Consider the following 18,310-nt stretch of genomic DNA (forward strand, 5'->3'; position numbering starts at 1 on the left):
GTAAACAGCAGTTCAGGACGTACTAAAGGGTGGATGGTAGGGTTGTAAACAAATAAAAATTTTAAAAGGCCTCACATCTAGTGATAGCTTGCACAAGATTTTGATTCTTGGCGTGAAGGGATCCACTGCCCTTTCTGGTTACAGATTTTTATTGCTTATTAATATTCCATTTCTATTAGAAAAGTGTGTAGAGATTGTGCTGTCTAACAGAGAAATCCTCAATCCTTTGATGCAGTGTCCATTCTCAGTGTGGAGTCCCCTGGGCTGGCAGTCAGACAGGATGGGTTGCTACAGCCTCCCTTGTAACTGAGGACCTGTGTGCTAAAAGCCTCTGCTTCAGATCTTCATGTTTTACAGCTGTGTTTAAATAAGGCTAAACACATTGGCCTGGCAGCACAAGAGCTGAGTCCTCAGCTGAGGTGGATCAGCTTCATTGACTGGATTCTTTTGGTATTAAAAAACTATCTGAGAGCAAACATATATTTTTCAGGGAATGTTTATTGGCCAGAATTAGTTGGTGTTATAGTTGAAAAAATCAGTCTTATTTCTCAAGTGTTCACATTACATTTTTTTAAACTAGATTTTAAATCTTTGCTCATACTCACGATGAATGTGAACTATTATATAATAACAGGTGAGGTACACACAGCCTGAAAACAGGAAAAGATAAATCAGTTATGAATAGTTTCTAGAATGGAAAGTAGGATTTCAGTGTAATGCTTTAGTCAGGTGATTTTCCTTAGGTTGTGGGAGCATCTGCCCCTTCCAGCTATTCCCTGTGCCTAATTATTTACACCTTCACTCATCTTCTGAAGTTACTCTGTGCTCATATATGAATTTTCTGGCAATTATTTTATGGAATGAGCTATTCCAAACCTGTTTCTGCTGGCTTTCCTATAACTGCCTCTTTGCTCATTCTATTTATAGGTTTAATATGCAGATATCCTGAAGAAGATTATGAATCATTCCCATTACCAGAATCTGTGCCTCTTTTTTGTCTCCCTATGGGTGCAACGATTGAATGTTGGCCATCTAACAGTAAATACCCTCTCCCAGTTTTTTCTACATTTGTACTAACTGGAGCTTCTGCAGAAAAGGTATTTTTGAAACCTTGAAAAAAAAAGTTATTAATTTAATTGAAAAAACTTAGTTGTTTATCTGTTCAGGATGATGATAATGAGTGTTTTCGTAGAGGAGCTTGAATCTATTTTCTTGGGCTTGATTCCAAGACTGCTTTGAAGAGTGGCTTGCAGTAGTTTCAGTTGATCATAAACCTGAGCTCCTCTGCTTTCCTGTTAGCCTGTGAAACTGGAGAGCTGTAAAATTGCACTGCATATACATGCAAGTAATGCTGTTTTTATTGCAAGCATGGAAACGACCTTGCATGCACATACTTGTTCTGAAAAGTAAATTGGATGTCAGGGGATATGCCTTTGAGTTGTGTATAAAGGATTCCTAAAATAGCTTTAAAGGCAATTGGAGGAGCAGTAGACTGCAGTGTACTCTTTATAATCATTATGTTTCTCTCAAATAAATTGTTCTGTAAATTGCACTTTCTCATATGATATTAAGTGTTTTAATTAAATAATAGGCAGTCTGGATTTTCACAGCCATAAGAATATTCCAGAATGGATTGCTTCAAAAGACCACAGTCTTTTGCATCCATGTATCTTTTCAAACAGTAATGCAGACTGGATTTTCTGTGTGTTTGGGGTTTCTTAGATTGTTTTGAGGATCGAGGCAGAATTACTGACTTTGCATCCATGATGTGTTTGCAGGTATATGGTGCTGCTATTCAGTTTTATGAACTGTATCCTGAAGAGAACCTCACAGAGAAACAAAAATCTCAGCTGGGATTAGCAGCTGCTGCCGAGGGCAAAGACACGTGCAGAACAGTGCAGACAAATAAATGCATCTGTCTGCTCTCTCACTGGCCTTTCTTCGATGCTTTCAAGAAGTTTCTTACCTTTCTGTATCGTTACTCCATTTCTGGGCCGCATGTCCTCCCCATTGAGAAGTAAGTCATTTCCAAAATTCATAGCAGTAATTTCAGCTGATAGGAGGGTGGGGTTTTTGTTCTAAATTTCCTGTAATACCCTTTTTACTGTACTCAAACATTAAATATAATGGCTGCACTTTTCTCCTTTGATTAACATATCTTTACCTGCTTTCTGAAAAGTCTAGATTTTTATTTGTGATTTAAGTGCCTGCAAAGGTCTCTGAAAGCTGCTTTAATTAGCTTTGCACCCTTTAGCCATAGTGATTACAAAGAGCAAGATTATAAATCCTTTCTTAATCTTGCACACATCAAGTTAGGAGAATTAAATGAGTAGATTTGCATTTTTTCAAATGCCTATTTGTAGTGTAATGAGAGATGATAAAGCAGATTGAATATCTTGTATTTGTGATAAATAAACTTAATTTCTTTCTCACATAAAGGATTTCACATTATAAAATGCAGAGGAAATCCTTACACCAAGAAATGGTCAATACTTGCAATTGATATGTAATACCATGTAGCATTTTTAGGATAATCTAATATTTTAATGCAGCAGATTTCAAATACACTATTTACTTTTCTATTTTATTACACATAAGTTTTTTTTCTGCTTCAATTTAAATATTAACTTTCAGGAGACTTTGACTATGTGGATAAGTATTTCTTGTGATTGCTTATCCCCTTTATTATTACAGTTCCCATCACTGAACTAATTTGAAAATTCTGATAGAGTAAACTTCCAACAATAAAAACATGTGTGTGTATATATATATTTGTTTTGTTTCTAAGCTCAGGGGTTTGATGTTTTAACTTTTGAGAATGAGTAAAATAAGTAAATATGAGAAGTGCTTTATCAGTTTGGATTTTATGGATTTATTCTAATTTCTCTGATTTGTAAACTGGTGAGTTTACTGTGGATAATTTAAATACAGGATGCTAATGCAGTATCCAGCCTACTTCCTTTGCCTGTTTTAGTGATGATGAAGGTTTGTCTGTGCCTGAATATTTTCAGTCAGCCCAGCTGCTGCCAAGAGCAGCTTTCCCTTGTTGTGTGGCATCTTCCATACTTTGGCCACCATCTTCATACACTGGTAATAAAATAAAACCCAAATCAATGCTTATTTGTAGGTTTGTCTGAATTTCTTCCAAATGTAGTTGCCTGTGTCATAATATTGGTAACATGTGTGGAAATCCTGGTAAAGTATGTGCTGTAAGGTGGAATTTAGGATGGAATCCCTGTTTCTCATGGGTTTTTACCCTGTGTAGCTTCTTTTAATGTGAAAGTGTCTATTGTGTAGAATTACACTTCTAGAACTTTTGTAAGTTTAATCAATTCATGAAACAGAACTTTGTCAAATTCTAAAAACATTTTTCTGTATTTGTAGTGTGTGAAAGAACTTTAAAGCTTTTTCATCAGCAATTTTATATAACATTTTGTATTTAGAACTGAAGGAAATGGATGAGCTTAATGATTCTCCTTGATATTCAGCCATGAATAATTTTTTGCAAGTAACCAGTTCTAGTCTCTGAGGTTTAGTGCTATTTCAAACTCTGTCAGAAGCAGGATTTGAAAATGGGACTGTGATGTTCAAATATCAATATTTCTGCTTTACAAATGAAAAAAACTCCTTGTAGTTTGTCAATTTCACAAACAGAGTTTGTGTTCTGAAAGAGAATCTGCCCTCCCATTTTCTTATGACCAGTAAAAAATAGGTTTTCAAGGTCAGAATATCCCAGTAGGGTTTAGGTGCTGGTATTTTTTGCTCTGTTTTCTGAGTATGTGCCATTTTTATATAATAATTTCTCTTACTGTCAAAAATTTTGTCTTGAGGTGAAGTAGTTTAAGCTTAATTTCTACTAAATCAGTATTTTTCTTTTCCTGTAGACACATTTCCCATTTCATGCATAAAGTACCTTTTCCATCCCCTCAGAGGCCAAGAATTCTAGTTCAGGTAAGTGTAATTTTTTTAATAACTCTGTCTAAGGTGAAGATAAAGCAGGTTAATAAATGTAATTTTTGTGCCCAAATTATTTTTGTTCAGGATTTCTGTTTCCTAAATTCATACACATGTGAGAATTCTGTTTCCAGTTTAGTTAATGACTTCAGTGAGTTATTATAAGAAGCTGTTTAGTGAGCTTAGAACTTTAATTTTTTTCAGAGTATATGGAAATTAATGAAAAACTACTCCAAGTTAGCATCTGGTCTGACTTTTGCAATAGCTTTAGAACTGTTTTCTTCTCGCTACTGTATGAAGGCTGAGTGTAAAATAAATAAATAAAACTAAAACCAGATGTGAAATGTGCATCCATGATTGCCCCTCTTCCCGAGGGCTTTGTGCTCTCAGTGAGAGCTGCCAGAGCCACACCCAGCACCAGCCCCTTTATCAAACCTGGCCCTTGCTCTGTCCTCCCTGCAGGGCTCTGTGGGAGTGAAATAATCACAGGAATTGCTACCTGCTCTTTGAAATCTCAGCCCTGTCACTGCTGGTAGGAGAGAAAAAATCCCGGTCTCGAGGATTTCTGAAGTGTTATTAAATCTCTTTATTTCCTCCTAAAGAGGCAAAATAGAGAGGTGGTAAAAGTTTTATTGCAGAGAAAAGAGAGCTCTGTTGCAGTCATAGTATTCTACCAATTGTGGTTTTGATTAAATAGTTACAAAATTATGCTGTTCTCTGTTATTACTTGTATAACATAAAATATGGAGAGCCCTGTGCAGTTCTGAGCCTTAATTGTGTAGCCCATATGGTAGTGAAGTCTTTCAGAGCAAATACAATCCTGGGTTATGTCTTTATAGCATGTACTGAATATTGAAGATCCTCTTTAGTGTATTCTAAAGGGGTGATATTTATTACTCTTACTGGAAAGGGATTAGAGAACAGTTATACTGAAACTGTATTGGGCACTTCTGGCCCTTTTCTTATGATTTTAAAGTTCAATTCAAAACCCAGCATTTTTACTTCTTGTTTTAGGTTTGGGGTTTTTTAATCCATATTCAAAAAAATGTCTGTGCTAGGAAACACCAAACACCTATTTACAGAGACTATAATTGAGTTTAGAGAAAAGCTTTTAATTTTTTTTGTTTGAAGTTTTAGGGAATTTTGTCAAAGTATATATGGGTTTATGTCCTGGAACGAAGTCTGAAGATCTAGATATAAGTGATGTGAAAATTATGTCTGTTATACCTTATTTTCAAAATGTTATGTGCATTAAATTAGTACAGCTTTAGGAGCTGATAGTACAGATGGAGAAAACACTGCTTTTACAGTAGGCAGTGGTAATTGAGATCTGTGAATAAATTCTTCCTTCCAGCTGCTTCCAGGGACTTAAGTTGTTTTAGAAACCGCACCAAATAAAATCACAGGTGATTGTGCCTTAGATGTCTCCTCAGAATTAGTGTGGGAAATGCCTGCATTGAAAATGGCAAGCTTTCAGGAGTCCATTTCTCTCTGAAGCCTCTTAATGGAAAATGTGGTTGTCTTTTGCTAAGCAATTAAACTTCTAAGTCTCAAAGAAATGATAGCCATTAGTAAAACACTCTGGCATGTTCCTATTTGCCAGTTTCTAGCTGCCAGTCTAGATGGGTTCCTTCTGACCCAAGATCCTTCCTTCTGCCCTGAGATCTGCTGGACTCTGTGTGCTGCATCCCCTCATTGCACAGAGGTTGCTGTGCTAATGTATCACAGCCTGCAGACTTGAAGAGCATGTGGAGTAATGTTTCTCCCTCTGGGGAAGGGGGTAATAAGTGCCCCTTGTGCCTGAGGGAGATGTGCCTCTTGAATAGATGCTTCAGTGTGTTTATGTGCTTTTGCTGAAGCACAGGAGTCAGAGAACATCAGGCTGATGCTTCTTTCAGAGGGTGGTTTATGAAGGTTTGCCTCAGGCTGGAAAAATGAATCCTCTGAATTCTTCCACTGCACAAGCCAATGGTGCTGGTGCTCCCAAGGTGACTTACATGACAAATCCAGCCTGTGGTGTGGCATCCACATCTGTCAGGGAAGTGGGATGTGAGAGGTGCAGGGAAACAGCATTGCAGGCTCTCCTTATTAATTCCCTGTGTTTGGTGGCTCTCCAGGCACAGCATTAGGTGACTTTGAGTTTCTAAGTCATCAGTCTTGTCTTCTGGCTTCTATTACCTGGTCACCTGCAGTGGGTCTAAGGTGAAATACACTCAAACCTGCAGTGTTACTAAAAATGGTCTGCACTTGCAGCTCAGTTGTACGAGTTACTGTGGCTGAGTTATTACTGCTTTTAAACAACAGAAAATGCAGGAGGATTAAGCCAGCTGGTATCTTGTTACCTTGGATTTACCATGCCTGGAAACATCAGCTGGGCTTTGATAAATTGATTGTCTGTTGCTATTCTTGTACTTACCTGAGTCTTCCTATTCATGCTGAATATGTGAATGGTTTGCTTGATGCCATGTCACTGTAAGAAAGAAATGTGATTTAGTAGGATCTTCTTGCATCCTCAACTAATGCACATTTTAAAGATTCTATCAGAGCTGAGCAGTTTCTACCAGCCAAGAGCCTAATTCTCAAATGCCTTCTGAAGCAAATATAGCTTTACATTATGAGCTGCCATCTCTCCCCTTAATGAATTTTTATCCCTCTCTTTACCCCTAAATCCAGAATGAACTCCCCCCAGCTCCTGAAAGCTGTATATGAAATATGGGTTCTCACAGCCCTTAAAGTACAGAAGGCTTCATTTTTCAGCAGTCAATATATTCAAATTTTTGCAGCATTAGCTAGTTTAAAGTCTTCTTTATGAATATGCAATGTATTCAGTTCTGGCCAAGAAAGGAAGATCATGCTTTGCCCAGTTTTTACTAAAAGATCCTTATGCATATCATTGCACAGCACTTCTTAGAGTGGTACACAACTGGGGCATACAAAATTCAGCTTAATTTGGGTTATTTTACAGTGTTCTTTGTTATAGTTGTGTTATTTCTGATAAATATTTCCAAAGTTCAGCCTAGAAATAATGTATTTTAAAATCTTTTCCCAGCTATCTCCACATGATAACTTGATTCTTAGCCAGCCTGTGTCATCACCACTCCCACTAAGGCAAGTAGCAGTATCTTGTTAATTGTGAGAGGTATTCTGATTTGTGTTACAGAAAAGATTTGCTATTTTGAGTTGCTGTTGTGTAAATTAACTCACCTTGTCTGGTGCCTTTGGAAGCTGGTGGATCTGAAGTTTATTCATGTAATTAGACCTGCACCCTGACAAGGATACACAATTATTAATGTATTTGGGGGGGTTTAAAATCATTTTAGTGGTTCTTGAGGAGGATATTATTAGATCCCCTTTCCAGGAATTCATCCTTGGCCTCCCAAGATAGTTCAGTTTTTTGTTTTATAAGGGAGTTGAAGGAGTTCTATTACTGCCTTGACTTCCACGTCTCAGTGCAGGAGGCTGATTAACAAAACACATGTTGTCTCCCTGTAAATTGCTTCTCAGAAAGAAAAATTGTCATGCCTGTGTCCTGAAAATAGCTAGAATGAGTCAAGTCTCAAGGAATCATGGTTACTGTTGGAAATAACCATTCCTCACTGGACAGTGAAGTGTGCCAAGTATTCTACCAAGTAATCTTCTCTAAAAGAAAGATTTGCAGATTTCCATTTATTTTATTATCAAACATTTCTTTTTTTTACTATCCCTTGTAACTCACCGGTGTGTTTATGTCCTGTAACAGTGGTGGCAAGTTTTCTACACTACTTCAGAATTTAGGACCTGAAAATGCAGTAACTCTGTTGGTGTTTGCTGTGACAGAACATAAAATCCTCATCCACTCATTGCGACCTTCTGTCCTCACAAGTGTGACAGAGGCATTGGTCTCTGTAAGTACCAGCTTTTAGTCATGCACCTGTAAAAGGACAGAAAGAATGCTTCTGAGATAAAAATCTAGATTTTGTATTAGTGCTGTTAACTTAAAGGCTGCTTAAAAATAAGAATTAAAATAAAGATCACTAGAGAGAAAAATTACTGTTGTAATGATATACTATGAAGATAGAAGATAAATTTTTGTTGATTTCTGAGTAAATATTGTAAATAAGTGTTTGATCATCACAGTGCATTAAGAGTTCCTGATATTCCTAACTAGCACTGTGTCTATTCCTATGGAATTTTAAATGCCTGATTTTCCCTGCCTGTCATCACTAAGCATTGTTTGCTGCCTCTATGTGCAATCTGTGATTCTGAAGAGTTTTTTCCTACAAACTGAATTTTAGAGAAATGAGTGAAGTTTCTAATTAATAATCTACATCTAGATTCTCAGTAATAGCAATCTGCCATAGTAAATAACATTGAAGTTAGTGAAGTGTGGTTTGTTCCTGCATAGGCTGCACTGCACATGTTTAACCTGTGGTTTTGTCTCTGCATGTTTTCCAAGATGATATTTCCCTTCCACTGGCCTTGCCCGTATATTCCCCTGTGTCCCTTGGCCCTGGCAGATGTGCTGAGTGCCCCATGCCCCTTCATTGTGGGGATTGATTCCAGATACTTTGATCTCTATGACCCCCCACCCGACGTCAGCTGTGTTGACCTGGATACCAACACAATTTCTCAGTAAGTTTTCATCAGCAGTTTTTCTTCTCTGTAAATTTTTTTCTGCTTCCTCTTTTCAAAAGCAAAAACTGGCTTTTTGGCAAAACTTGGAGGGGTGTTTTAATTTTTCTTTCAACTTCTTTTCCTTCTGTTCGTGCCAGTTTAAGTAATTAGAGCTCAGAACATGGCATGAGTGGTGGTTACTGGTGCAATAACAGGTGCTTAATACCATTAATCCATCTCTGGTGAGTTGTAACTGGATTGATTTCAGTGCTGAAGAGTGTGGCAGTGTAATCATCACCCTGAAATATGGGGCATTGGTTGGATGGCTCTGATCAGATCTCCACACAGTAAATCAAATTTGACTTTGTTAGTTGGTTTGCAATCCTTCTCAGTCCAGTTTTAATGGAGTGAAGCCTCCTTCTCTGGTGTGATGGAGCAACCTCTGAACACATTCTGTGAATGCTTTTTTTTTGTTTTTCCCAGAACTGGAGACAAGAAAACTATTGCATGGAAGATCCTACCAAAGAAACCTTGTAAAAATCTGATGAACACTTTGAATACTTTATATCAGCAACTGGCAGAATGTGAGTGGGAAAGTACATAGTAAGCTTTACACTGGGCACAGTGTGCCACAAAACCAGATAAATGTAGCTATTTAAATATGTTCCAAAGTTATCAGTTCCACTAAACATTTGTTTTTACAGAATAGCAAAATCTGTGCTCTAAATCCAGAGATTAGAAACTGGGTGGGGGGTTCTGGGACAGAAGAGACTTCACATATATATGAAGGCAGTACTTAATAGATATCGCTTCCTATTAAGGTTAGCCTCATACAAAAAAAAAAAAGAGCTGGACAGGGGTGGTTTTAGTGAAATTCATTAAAACAAAGCACTTTTTAAAAGGCTGTTAACACAATCCTGGCTGTTGAGCTCACAAGATTTGAACAGACAGAAGTTTATTGGGATATGCTGCACAAAGAAGTGTATAGTGATGGATGGTGAAAATTATCGGATGCTTCAGGATTTTGATACGTTTTTCTGCAAGGGCTTTTTAGAAAAAATTCCAAACTTTATATTCTGTGTGTAAAAATAGAGTGGTAGTGAACTTAAATCTTATTACAGAGTAGGTTGCTTGTTATTGAGGTAAGGTTGGCTGTAATTATATGATGTGTAAAGACAGTGACAAACCCATCCTTTCACTTTCCTGAGACATTATTAGAATGTTACCAAACTCTGTGTGTAGCAGTGAAGTCTCAGCTAGAGTTCTGATGGCTTTAAAATGTTGATGCCCATACTTAATTAAAGAATACAGGTTTTGCTAGAGCCACGTTTTGTCTGTAGCAGCATTTTGCAGTGCTGTGATTCAATGGCTCCACTTTGCCTCTAAGTGATGGTTTTCTGTGTATGTCAGTATTTAATGTGCATTGTCTGCTTTTTGAAATGAAAGGCACAATCAAAAAAAAATACATCTCATCCATATGTTTGTATTGAAAATATGCTTCTTGAATCAGGTCCTGTCTAAATTTTCACATGGTTTTACTTTGAGGGCTTTTTAAAGCTCTGTCCACACTGGTTCTCTGGTACTGTGGTAACTCCTGTGCTGACCAGGCCAGGGCATCCTGCTTTTGGTGTTATCCACAGATACATGAGGTACAGAAGGTCAAGCTGAATCCACTGTCTCATGTCCTGAGTGAATGTGGGTGTATTTTAACCTATTTCAAATGTAATGGAGTGCAGTAATCACCGAATCTAGTAAGTTAAAGAGAATATTTTTGGCCAGTATTGAGGGGGAAAAGAAAGTAAAACACTATAATGTTGTTCTGTTCACAGTGCAACAGCGACCAAGAGAAGATGCATTAATGGAATTGGCAATGAATGATTATGATTTTAATTCTGGGAAGAAATTACATCTGTTAGATTTGGAGATCCAGGAAGCATTTCTCTGTTTCATGGCTTCAATCCTAAAAGGTTACAGGTCTTACCTCAGGCCAATAACGGAGGCACCCTCTGAAACAGCCACAGATGCAAGTTCTCTCTTTGAACTACAAGGTGAAAAGTTATAAACTTATTTTGTGTGTATTTTTTTTTTTTTTTATTCTTTTTTATCTACAGAATAAAGCATAGGCGTGTGAGTGTTGTAAATGGTGGGGGAAATGTAGTGCAGACAGAATTGCACAGTAGAGGCAAAGATTGCAGGAAGCTTTTTGCACATGAGCAGAACCAACAGTGAGCTCTGGTGAGGGCTTTGCCTTCTGGGCATTCTGACAACGCTCCTGGTTGCACTTTGCAGGGTTCCTGAAGAGCAGAGACCGTTCTCATCAGAAGTTCTACACCCTGATGACCAAAACCCAGATGTTCATTCGCTTCATTGAGGAATGTTCTTTTGTCAGTGACAAGGATGCCAGCCTTGCCTTCTTTGATGACTGTGTGGATAAAGTAAGCAGGTCTTGGTGTGCCTACAGTGTTTAACTTCTGCTGTTGTCTACCTATCTACCAGAATGCATTTGAACTGCAAGTTTGTTTTTGCTTTTATTTTCCTATTTTCTCATCATTGTAGCCTCCCATTTTCCTTTTTTGTTGGGCTTCATTTCCTTTTTTGCTTCAAATTCTTGAATGTAAGTAAAACACCATGATAACAAATTAGAGGTGCTAATAATAACAATTTAGAGGTGCATTTTCACTGGTATGTAAACTTCTGAAATACTGGCTTGTTGTAAGAAGTGCAAGAAGGAAGACTGAACTGAAACCCAGAATCTTACATCCCTATTTTGGTGGATGTTATGAGAAATTCCCCACCTTGTTGTCACCTTTTTGGTTACCTGTACCATTCTGTTCTGGGACACTGCTGCTTAAGCAGGGTGCAGTTGTCTGGGATTTCCTGCAAAGTAGGTCACCTGCTCTTTGTTCCATGGGAATTAATACTGAAGACTGATAACTGCTCTTTACACTTCCTGTTTATGACGCTTTTTTCCATGGAAGTGCAGAAGAGCTGAAAGGAGCTGTTTTGAAAATAAGCCTGAAAACAGTGAACTTTAAGAGAAATGTAAAAGCATGGAATAATGATATTTAAGACTCTTTCTGGCTCTTGCTAGTCTCAATATTTTAGTAGTAACAGTTTTCAAAACTCTGCTTCCCAGTTCTATAGCGTGACTTGCAGGTATTCATGGCTTGTAAATGGAATTAATTACAAACATTTCTGTAATGTTGAGTCAATCCCATAGCTCTGTTAGAAACCCTTCAACACGTAGTGCTTGCTTTGCCATGTGCCAGTTTGTGCATGAAACAGGAGCTGTCCTGGACAGAAATAGACCCCAGTGACTGAACTGCTGAGCAGCTCTTGGTTTCCTCTGTGCTGCAGTTTAGTTTTCTGGCTGGTGTTAAAAAGGATGTTTATTTAGAATGCAAGGACTGTGTAAGTGTCAAATTCTATCTGATGCGTTTCATTTTATAGAATGGTTCATGAGGGTGCTGAAGTTGATGCCCTAAACTAAAGTTATCTTGTCTGGAAACTCAGACATCTGTTTCAAAAAAGTCATGCTTAGGTTGCTGATGTCACTGTGAGACTGCACATAATCTGTGGAGCTGTTGGAGCTTTCACCTTTTAGAAAAGGTTAAGGAGCCATTTGTACAGCTGAAACAGAGACTTGTCTGTCCTAGTGCCAGGTATTTTGCTACTTGATGCCCTGGACAGCTTCTTTCCACTCCACCATAAAAATGCCCATGACAGTTCGGTGAGAGCAAATTGTCCAGAATGCACGTACACTTCTCCAGCTTCCATTACTGGCAGTGAGGATTTTATTCAGGTTTATTAATGGGATGGCTGCCTCTGTGCCAGGGATAACAGTGGGGAAACTGAGGCACTGGCATTGCAATTTTAGGATTTTCTGTGGCTTTAGAATTGCTTATGAAACAGGATATTCACAGACTGGGGGAGCAGGTTCCCATGTAGGATTGCTTTGAACAGTGATATATTTGCCTCATCTCTTTCCTGCTTCTCCTCCCTGATTTCTCCTAATTTCTGATATTGTTCTTACCAGTAACATACAGAGTCAAAATGTGCAAGTATAGTAAGGACTGCTGTACCAACTCGAGCTGTAGCCAAGACCAGATATCAAAATTGAATTGTTCCAGTAAAGCCAATATTTATATTTAATCTTTTATTAGGGGAACCAGTACCTGACAGGATTTTGGATGAGAGAGTGATGTCATGAGTTGAAAGGTGATACAGTGCTTTCTTCTGGGTAGTTACAGACTACTGCCTTGAGACAAACTTTATGTACTGTGAAATTAGTTATCTATAAAATATCAACTAAGCCCTGCCTTAAATAATTGGTGAGAATAGTTTAAGATGAAGAGTAATCTCTTCTATGTTATTTGGTCCTAGACAGCAGCAGCAGATTGTAATTGATTACCCATTTTGTCAACTGAAAGATACAGTGTAATTGTCTCACAAGTTTTCAGTTTTCCAGGAACTCAAAATTACCTCAATTTGACACACATTTAAGCTACTGGCTTTATTATATTTCACTGGTAAAACTTGTAGCTGTGGGATTTTTACATTCTTAGAAGTATTTAAATTGCAAGTAAGGTTTCGTTTACTGCTGCTTCTCAGGAGCCATATGTTCTTGCTACTTGGCTGGTTCAATTTGCTAATGCTTTCCATCTGTCTCATGCAGCAAAATGTGTAATTAAGGACACCTCTTTGTATGTTTATCAAACTTTAAATATTCAAGAATTTTACTGAAGCTACTTGATATATTTGCACCTCACTGGAGGGAGAGAACTGTGGAATATGCTTCTTTTTATACATTAACTCTCTGTTGCCAAATTCTTAAGGCATAAAAAACATGCATTCTTGGGTTCCACAGGTTGCTTATTCATTTCTTTGAAGTATTCTACCATTTGTCTGTCATTTGGTTGCCATTTAAACCATTTAAGTAATTTAAATTAGAAAAACAAAGCTGTGCCTGTCTCCCTTAAACTTAGTAAGGTCACACATTTATATTCCATTCTCTTGCAGTGCATGTGTATTTCTGCAGTCTCTGCAGACTGTCAAGACATTAAGTGCTGTGTAGGTGACTGCCATTGTGCATGGTGCTAGTAGTGCCTTCTGTATGCATCAGACAATTTGATAAAGCTTGGTGTTGTTTTCAGTGGTTAAAAGAGGGGAAAATATTTTTATGTTTAAAAATAAATTTCAAGTTACTGCTGCTGTTGGAAGCAGTTCTGGAAATGGTTGTGTTCAGAAGGATTAATCTCTACATTCTCCTTAAAATATTTACCTGAAAACAGGCAGTTCAGACTGTACCATTAAACAATCATTATTGGGTTGGGATGAAGTTCACAAAACCAATGCAACACTTATTAATGTCTTAACTTTGCAAGTGTCCTTTCATCTAAAGTGCTGCTCTTTGAAGCTGATGCAGACTCTGTCCTGTTGATCATACAGCTGTTAACAGCAGAAAATGCAATGCCCCTGGTAACTACTTTTACCTTCCTCCTCCAGGTAGATATGGACAAAACTGGGGAAACACGACTTATAGAGCTGGATGAGTCCTACAAGAGTGAGCACACAGTTTTCATAACACCTCCTGAGATCCCTCATCTGCCAAACGGGGAAGAGCACCCTCTGCAATACAGGTAGCCTAAGGACACAGTAGGATGCCAGCCAATCCTAACAGCTGCCCTTGTAGAGTTTTATTTCTAGGTTCTTGTGAGAGTCAGGAAGTACAGACTTTTCCTGTCCCTTTATGTTGGTCAAGAAAAAGGTGTGTTTGAAATGGCTGTTGTACCAGTTTCTTAGAAGTCTTGATTTTGTGTGTGGACACACACAAACAATAATTAATAAAGCTGGTAGTGATCCCATTACCTTGTTCTGGCTGTTGACACCTTTTAAGCTTAAAGTTGAGATTATTGGACCCAGTCATCCTTATTTGTCCCTCTGCTATTACTGATAATGATACAAACTGCAGATACTCTTTGGAAGGAAAGGGTATGTGTCAAGGAATGGCTGAAAACCAGTGTTACTAATTTAGTAATTATGTCAGATGAGTTTGTTGGTTTCTTCATTAATTCTGAGAAATATTTCCATATCTAATCTGATTTAATCTTTTAGATGGTTTGATATTGTTCCCATTGATTTTCATAAGCCTCAGTCATATGATAATCATTGGGGACTAAGCCACACAGATTATTTTATTAACTAGAATCAATACTAATGCATTTGACACATTAATTAAAGAAAATGTTATGACAGTAAATACATTTGTCAGTTTAAGTTGCTAACCTGAATAACAGGTTGAGTCTGTTTGTGCAAGCATGAGCCCATGCTGAGGGATTAGTGAACCACTTCTGTCAGTGATGTCATTAAAGGTTTACTTTTGTGTTTATTTCCTGGGAAGCTGCACTGTGTGGTTGATTTCCTTTGCTATTATGTGATGTGTTTGCTTTGGAGCTGACTTACCAGAATTGACACATTTCTCTTACAGCTATAATGGATTTCCAGTATTAAAACTAGAATTGTTTGAACGACCTGAAGGATTTCTCAGAGCACCAAATAACAAACTCTCCTCAAAAGCCAGTAGCCCCAACAGCCCATCACCAATGTTCAGAAGAACTAAACAGGTACTTGCTGGTGTTCTTGGAGTGTGAGGTGCTCTGGAAGGAGATGGCTTGAGTTTGGCTGTAAAGCCTGACTGGCTGTGCCTGCAGCCTGATGCTTCTTCAGTTCTTCACTGATCTGGTGACTGTAAGGTCACTGTGTAAATTGTTGTTTGGATGTTCTTCTTTTCTGCACCATACAAGGGCCCCTGTAAAGGTTGCTTGCTGTGCTGTCCCTGTCTCTTCCCCTTTCTTCATACTGTTCTCCATGAATTTTCCATGTCCTTGATTGCATTTTACTGCCCAGGACCTTGAGCAACTCTAACTTTCAAAGTAATAGAAATTTAAAGAAATGCAAGGGTTTAGGAGTAGAATATTGCACAGTGACTGGTTTTGTTATCACTCACTGCTTTCATATTCCTTCTCACTTTATTCTATTGTTAATATTACTGCTACAGTTTCCACAGATAAAATGGTACATGTTCAGTTTTTAACATGTACCTTTGTGTGATGTAGATATAAACACACACAAATAATCTGTGTTTCTTTCCAGGAGATTAAATCTGCCCACAAAATTGCCAAGAAGTACTCCTCCATCCCCCAGATGTGGTCCAGGTGTTTGCTCCGACACTGCTACGGCCTTTGGTTCATCTGCCTCCCTGCCTATGTCAAAGTCTGCCACTCCAAGGTCAGGGCTCTGAGAACTGCCTATGACGTGCTCCAGAAAATGCACACCAAGAAAATAGATCCACCTGACGAGGTACAGCAGCCCCCAGCTGCAGAAGGAGCCTGTGGGGTTGAGGGTGAGCCCAGGGCAGTGCTGGGGCCCGGGGCTCACAGGTGTGTGTGTGTGTGTGTGTTTGCAGGTTTGCTACCGGGTGCTGATGCAGCTGTGCGGGCAGTACGGGCAGCCCGTGCTGGCGGTGCGCGTGCTCTTCGAGATGCAGAAGGCTGGCATCGACCCCAATGCCATCACCTATGGCTACTACAACAAGGTGTGCTTGAAGGAGGATGGGGGGCACAAAAATGCGTTTTGATCCAGGCAAATAGAAGGGAGAAAAATTACAGAGCAGTTCAGGTGGGATTCTGTCATTTCTTGTAAGTTGAAGAAACACAAGACAGAATCATTTTGTGGGTTTTGGTTTTGTAGGTTTAGAAATCTGCTGTATTACTGCCAATGTAACTCAGTCTGAAATTTAAGCTACTGTTTTCACACCTCGCTGTTCCTGAAGATGACTGCTTGATTTTGATATTTCCAAAATAGGCTGTTTTGGAAAGCACCTGGCCTTCAAGCAATCGAGGTGGCTATTTCCTCTGGATGAAAATACGAAATGTTGTCTTAGGAATAGCACAGTTCAAAAAAGCATTGAAAAAGCTGCCAGCAAGCACTGCACATACATCTGTTCCTGGTAAAGTATTCACATCCCTCTGGTTTTCTTATTTTCATGCTGATTAGGAAGTTTATTTCAAAAATCTTTCTTTTGTGAGCTTGATAAAACTGTTTTAGACAAAAAAAAGCAATATTTCCTGCGTAATTTTTAAAAAGCTGTCTCCATTGCCTTTGAATCTGAAATAGTCAGCTATTCACTTACTATATCAGCTATTTACAAGACAAATAGAGACAAAATATGAAACAGAAATTTGTTGTAATTATCCTAGTTCATCTAATAACTAGTCTTATAATTGGCAGAAAACTTTGTCCAGCCTTGTTTTTTTTTTAATTTTCCCTTTTTTTTTTATGTTAGCTGAGAGGCAACTAGAACTAGTCCTTGAGTTTGCAGTACTGGTTGCAGGTTCTGCATACCACCTGCAGTGATAATATTTGTTTTTATCTAGAATATAAGTAAAATATGTGAGGCTGTAAATTTTGGGGGTTCTTTCCTTTTCTTTCCAGTGAAAACTTAGATATAAAATGGTCAAACGGCCACGCCTGTAATTGATATTTTTTAAAGGTACTACTTGCCATGGTATTTATAACTTCCTGGTAGTAAAGCACAATAGTACGTTGTAAAGTACCAGTAATGCAGTTTAGTTTAGGGCAGGCTGACCTTGGAAGACCCTTGCAACATACTTTTATAAATGTATGTGGGTCATCTGACTCAGCTTTCAAAGTCCTTCCATCCAGGGCCGTTCTGTAATTCCAAATGTGTACAAATAAATCTTTGCCCTGACAAACAGAACATATATGATGGCCTTATGGCTGGATTATTCCTCTGGACCCCAGAGACTCCAGTCCTATTTCTGGCTCTATCATTAACCTCATGGATGGCCTTGAACAATTTTGCTTTATTCCTGCCTGTTCTTCATGGAGCTGAGCTTCCTGATAAACCACTTCATTGAAATCCAGCCATGCAAAGCACTGTACAAGAGCTTAGTTGGTTGCAACTCAGACTATGTAAACCAAGGAAGTGTAAATAATCCTTAATGAAATAACTGTCACTTATATAATTAATAGCATTTGCTTTTGACATCATCTGACTTTTCAAGATTACTTTGCATGAGACCTCACCGCTGGAATGTGTGCTGACTCCTCAGGAAATCCAAAAAACTCCCATAAATTCCAGAATATTTTCTTATCTTTACCATAGCAACAAGGTTTTTACCCTTCTGTAGCCATTCTGCAGCCTCTTTAGGGAAAAGAGGGAAAGAAACTTCTAATTATGTTGGACCCTCTTGATCCTGGAGAGAGACCATATTAATTACACCTGGGCAGTGTTTTGGCTTGAGAATGACCAGATAAGTGGCTTGAATGTTTGCTGGAGGTTTTGGAGTGATGGTGGTTATTTTCATTTTAATCTATTTTTGCAGACTAACTCATGTTTGCCACTGCATTGTTTAAATCTTTTTACTTTCTAGAGTAAAACCATGTGAATCACATGCATTACCATCTCTGTTAACATTAATGTTTCTGAGAAACATTGTACATTAAAATGATGCCTCTTGGAGTTCTTGAAAAGAAGTGACCTTTTGATCAAATAAACCGGGCAACAGAATTAAAGTCAAACAGTGCTTTAGTTCAATATTTAAAAAGAAATGTTGCCCATTACCCCTTTAATTTCATCCTCTAAAGCATCACTTCAACGTTTATACTATAATAAGCCAATCCTTTTTTTCTTTTTTTTTTTAATTTGGTGGTAAAACGTTCACTGTTAATTGGAATGTTC

The 18,310-nt window shown here is 38.2% G+C and overlaps 1 protein-coding gene across 6 annotated transcripts in view; it reads left to right on the top strand.

The window, feature by feature from the left end:
- DENND4A (DENN domain containing 4A) overlaps window positions 1-18,310 on the top strand; it is a 48,364-nt gene that overhangs the window by 15,713 nt on the left and 14,341 nt on the right. For all 6 annotated transcript variants that reach the window (XM_071441175.1, XM_071441177.1, XM_071441176.1 and 3 more), the window contains 14 exons: window positions 928-1,097; window positions 1,779-2,017; window positions 3,885-3,951; window positions 7,004-7,062; window positions 7,694-7,838; window positions 8,390-8,565; window positions 9,031-9,131; window positions 10,377-10,595; window positions 10,837-10,982; window positions 14,053-14,186; window positions 15,035-15,170; window positions 15,700-15,906; window positions 16,013-16,141; window positions 16,411-16,555. In XM_071441175.1, the coding sequence (XP_071297276.1) occupies window positions 928-1,097; window positions 1,779-2,017; window positions 3,885-3,951; window positions 7,004-7,062; window positions 7,694-7,838; window positions 8,390-8,565; window positions 9,031-9,131; window positions 10,377-10,595; window positions 10,837-10,982; window positions 14,053-14,186; window positions 15,035-15,170; window positions 15,700-15,906; window positions 16,013-16,141; window positions 16,411-16,555 (2,073 nt within the window). The remainder of the gene's footprint in view (window positions 1-927; window positions 1,098-1,778; window positions 2,018-3,884; window positions 3,952-7,003; window positions 7,063-7,693; window positions 7,839-8,389; window positions 8,566-9,030; window positions 9,132-10,376; window positions 10,596-10,836; window positions 10,983-14,052; window positions 14,187-15,034; window positions 15,171-15,699; window positions 15,907-16,012; window positions 16,142-16,410; window positions 16,556-18,310) is intronic.

The sequence above is a fragment of the Agelaius tricolor genome, unplaced genomic scaffold (genome assembly GCF_023055355.1).
Source record: "Agelaius tricolor isolate 1412-34295 unplaced genomic scaffold, bAgeTri1.0.p SCAF_16, whole genome shotgun sequence".
Taxonomy (NCBI): domain Eukaryota; kingdom Metazoa; phylum Chordata; class Aves; order Passeriformes; family Icteridae; genus Agelaius; species Agelaius tricolor.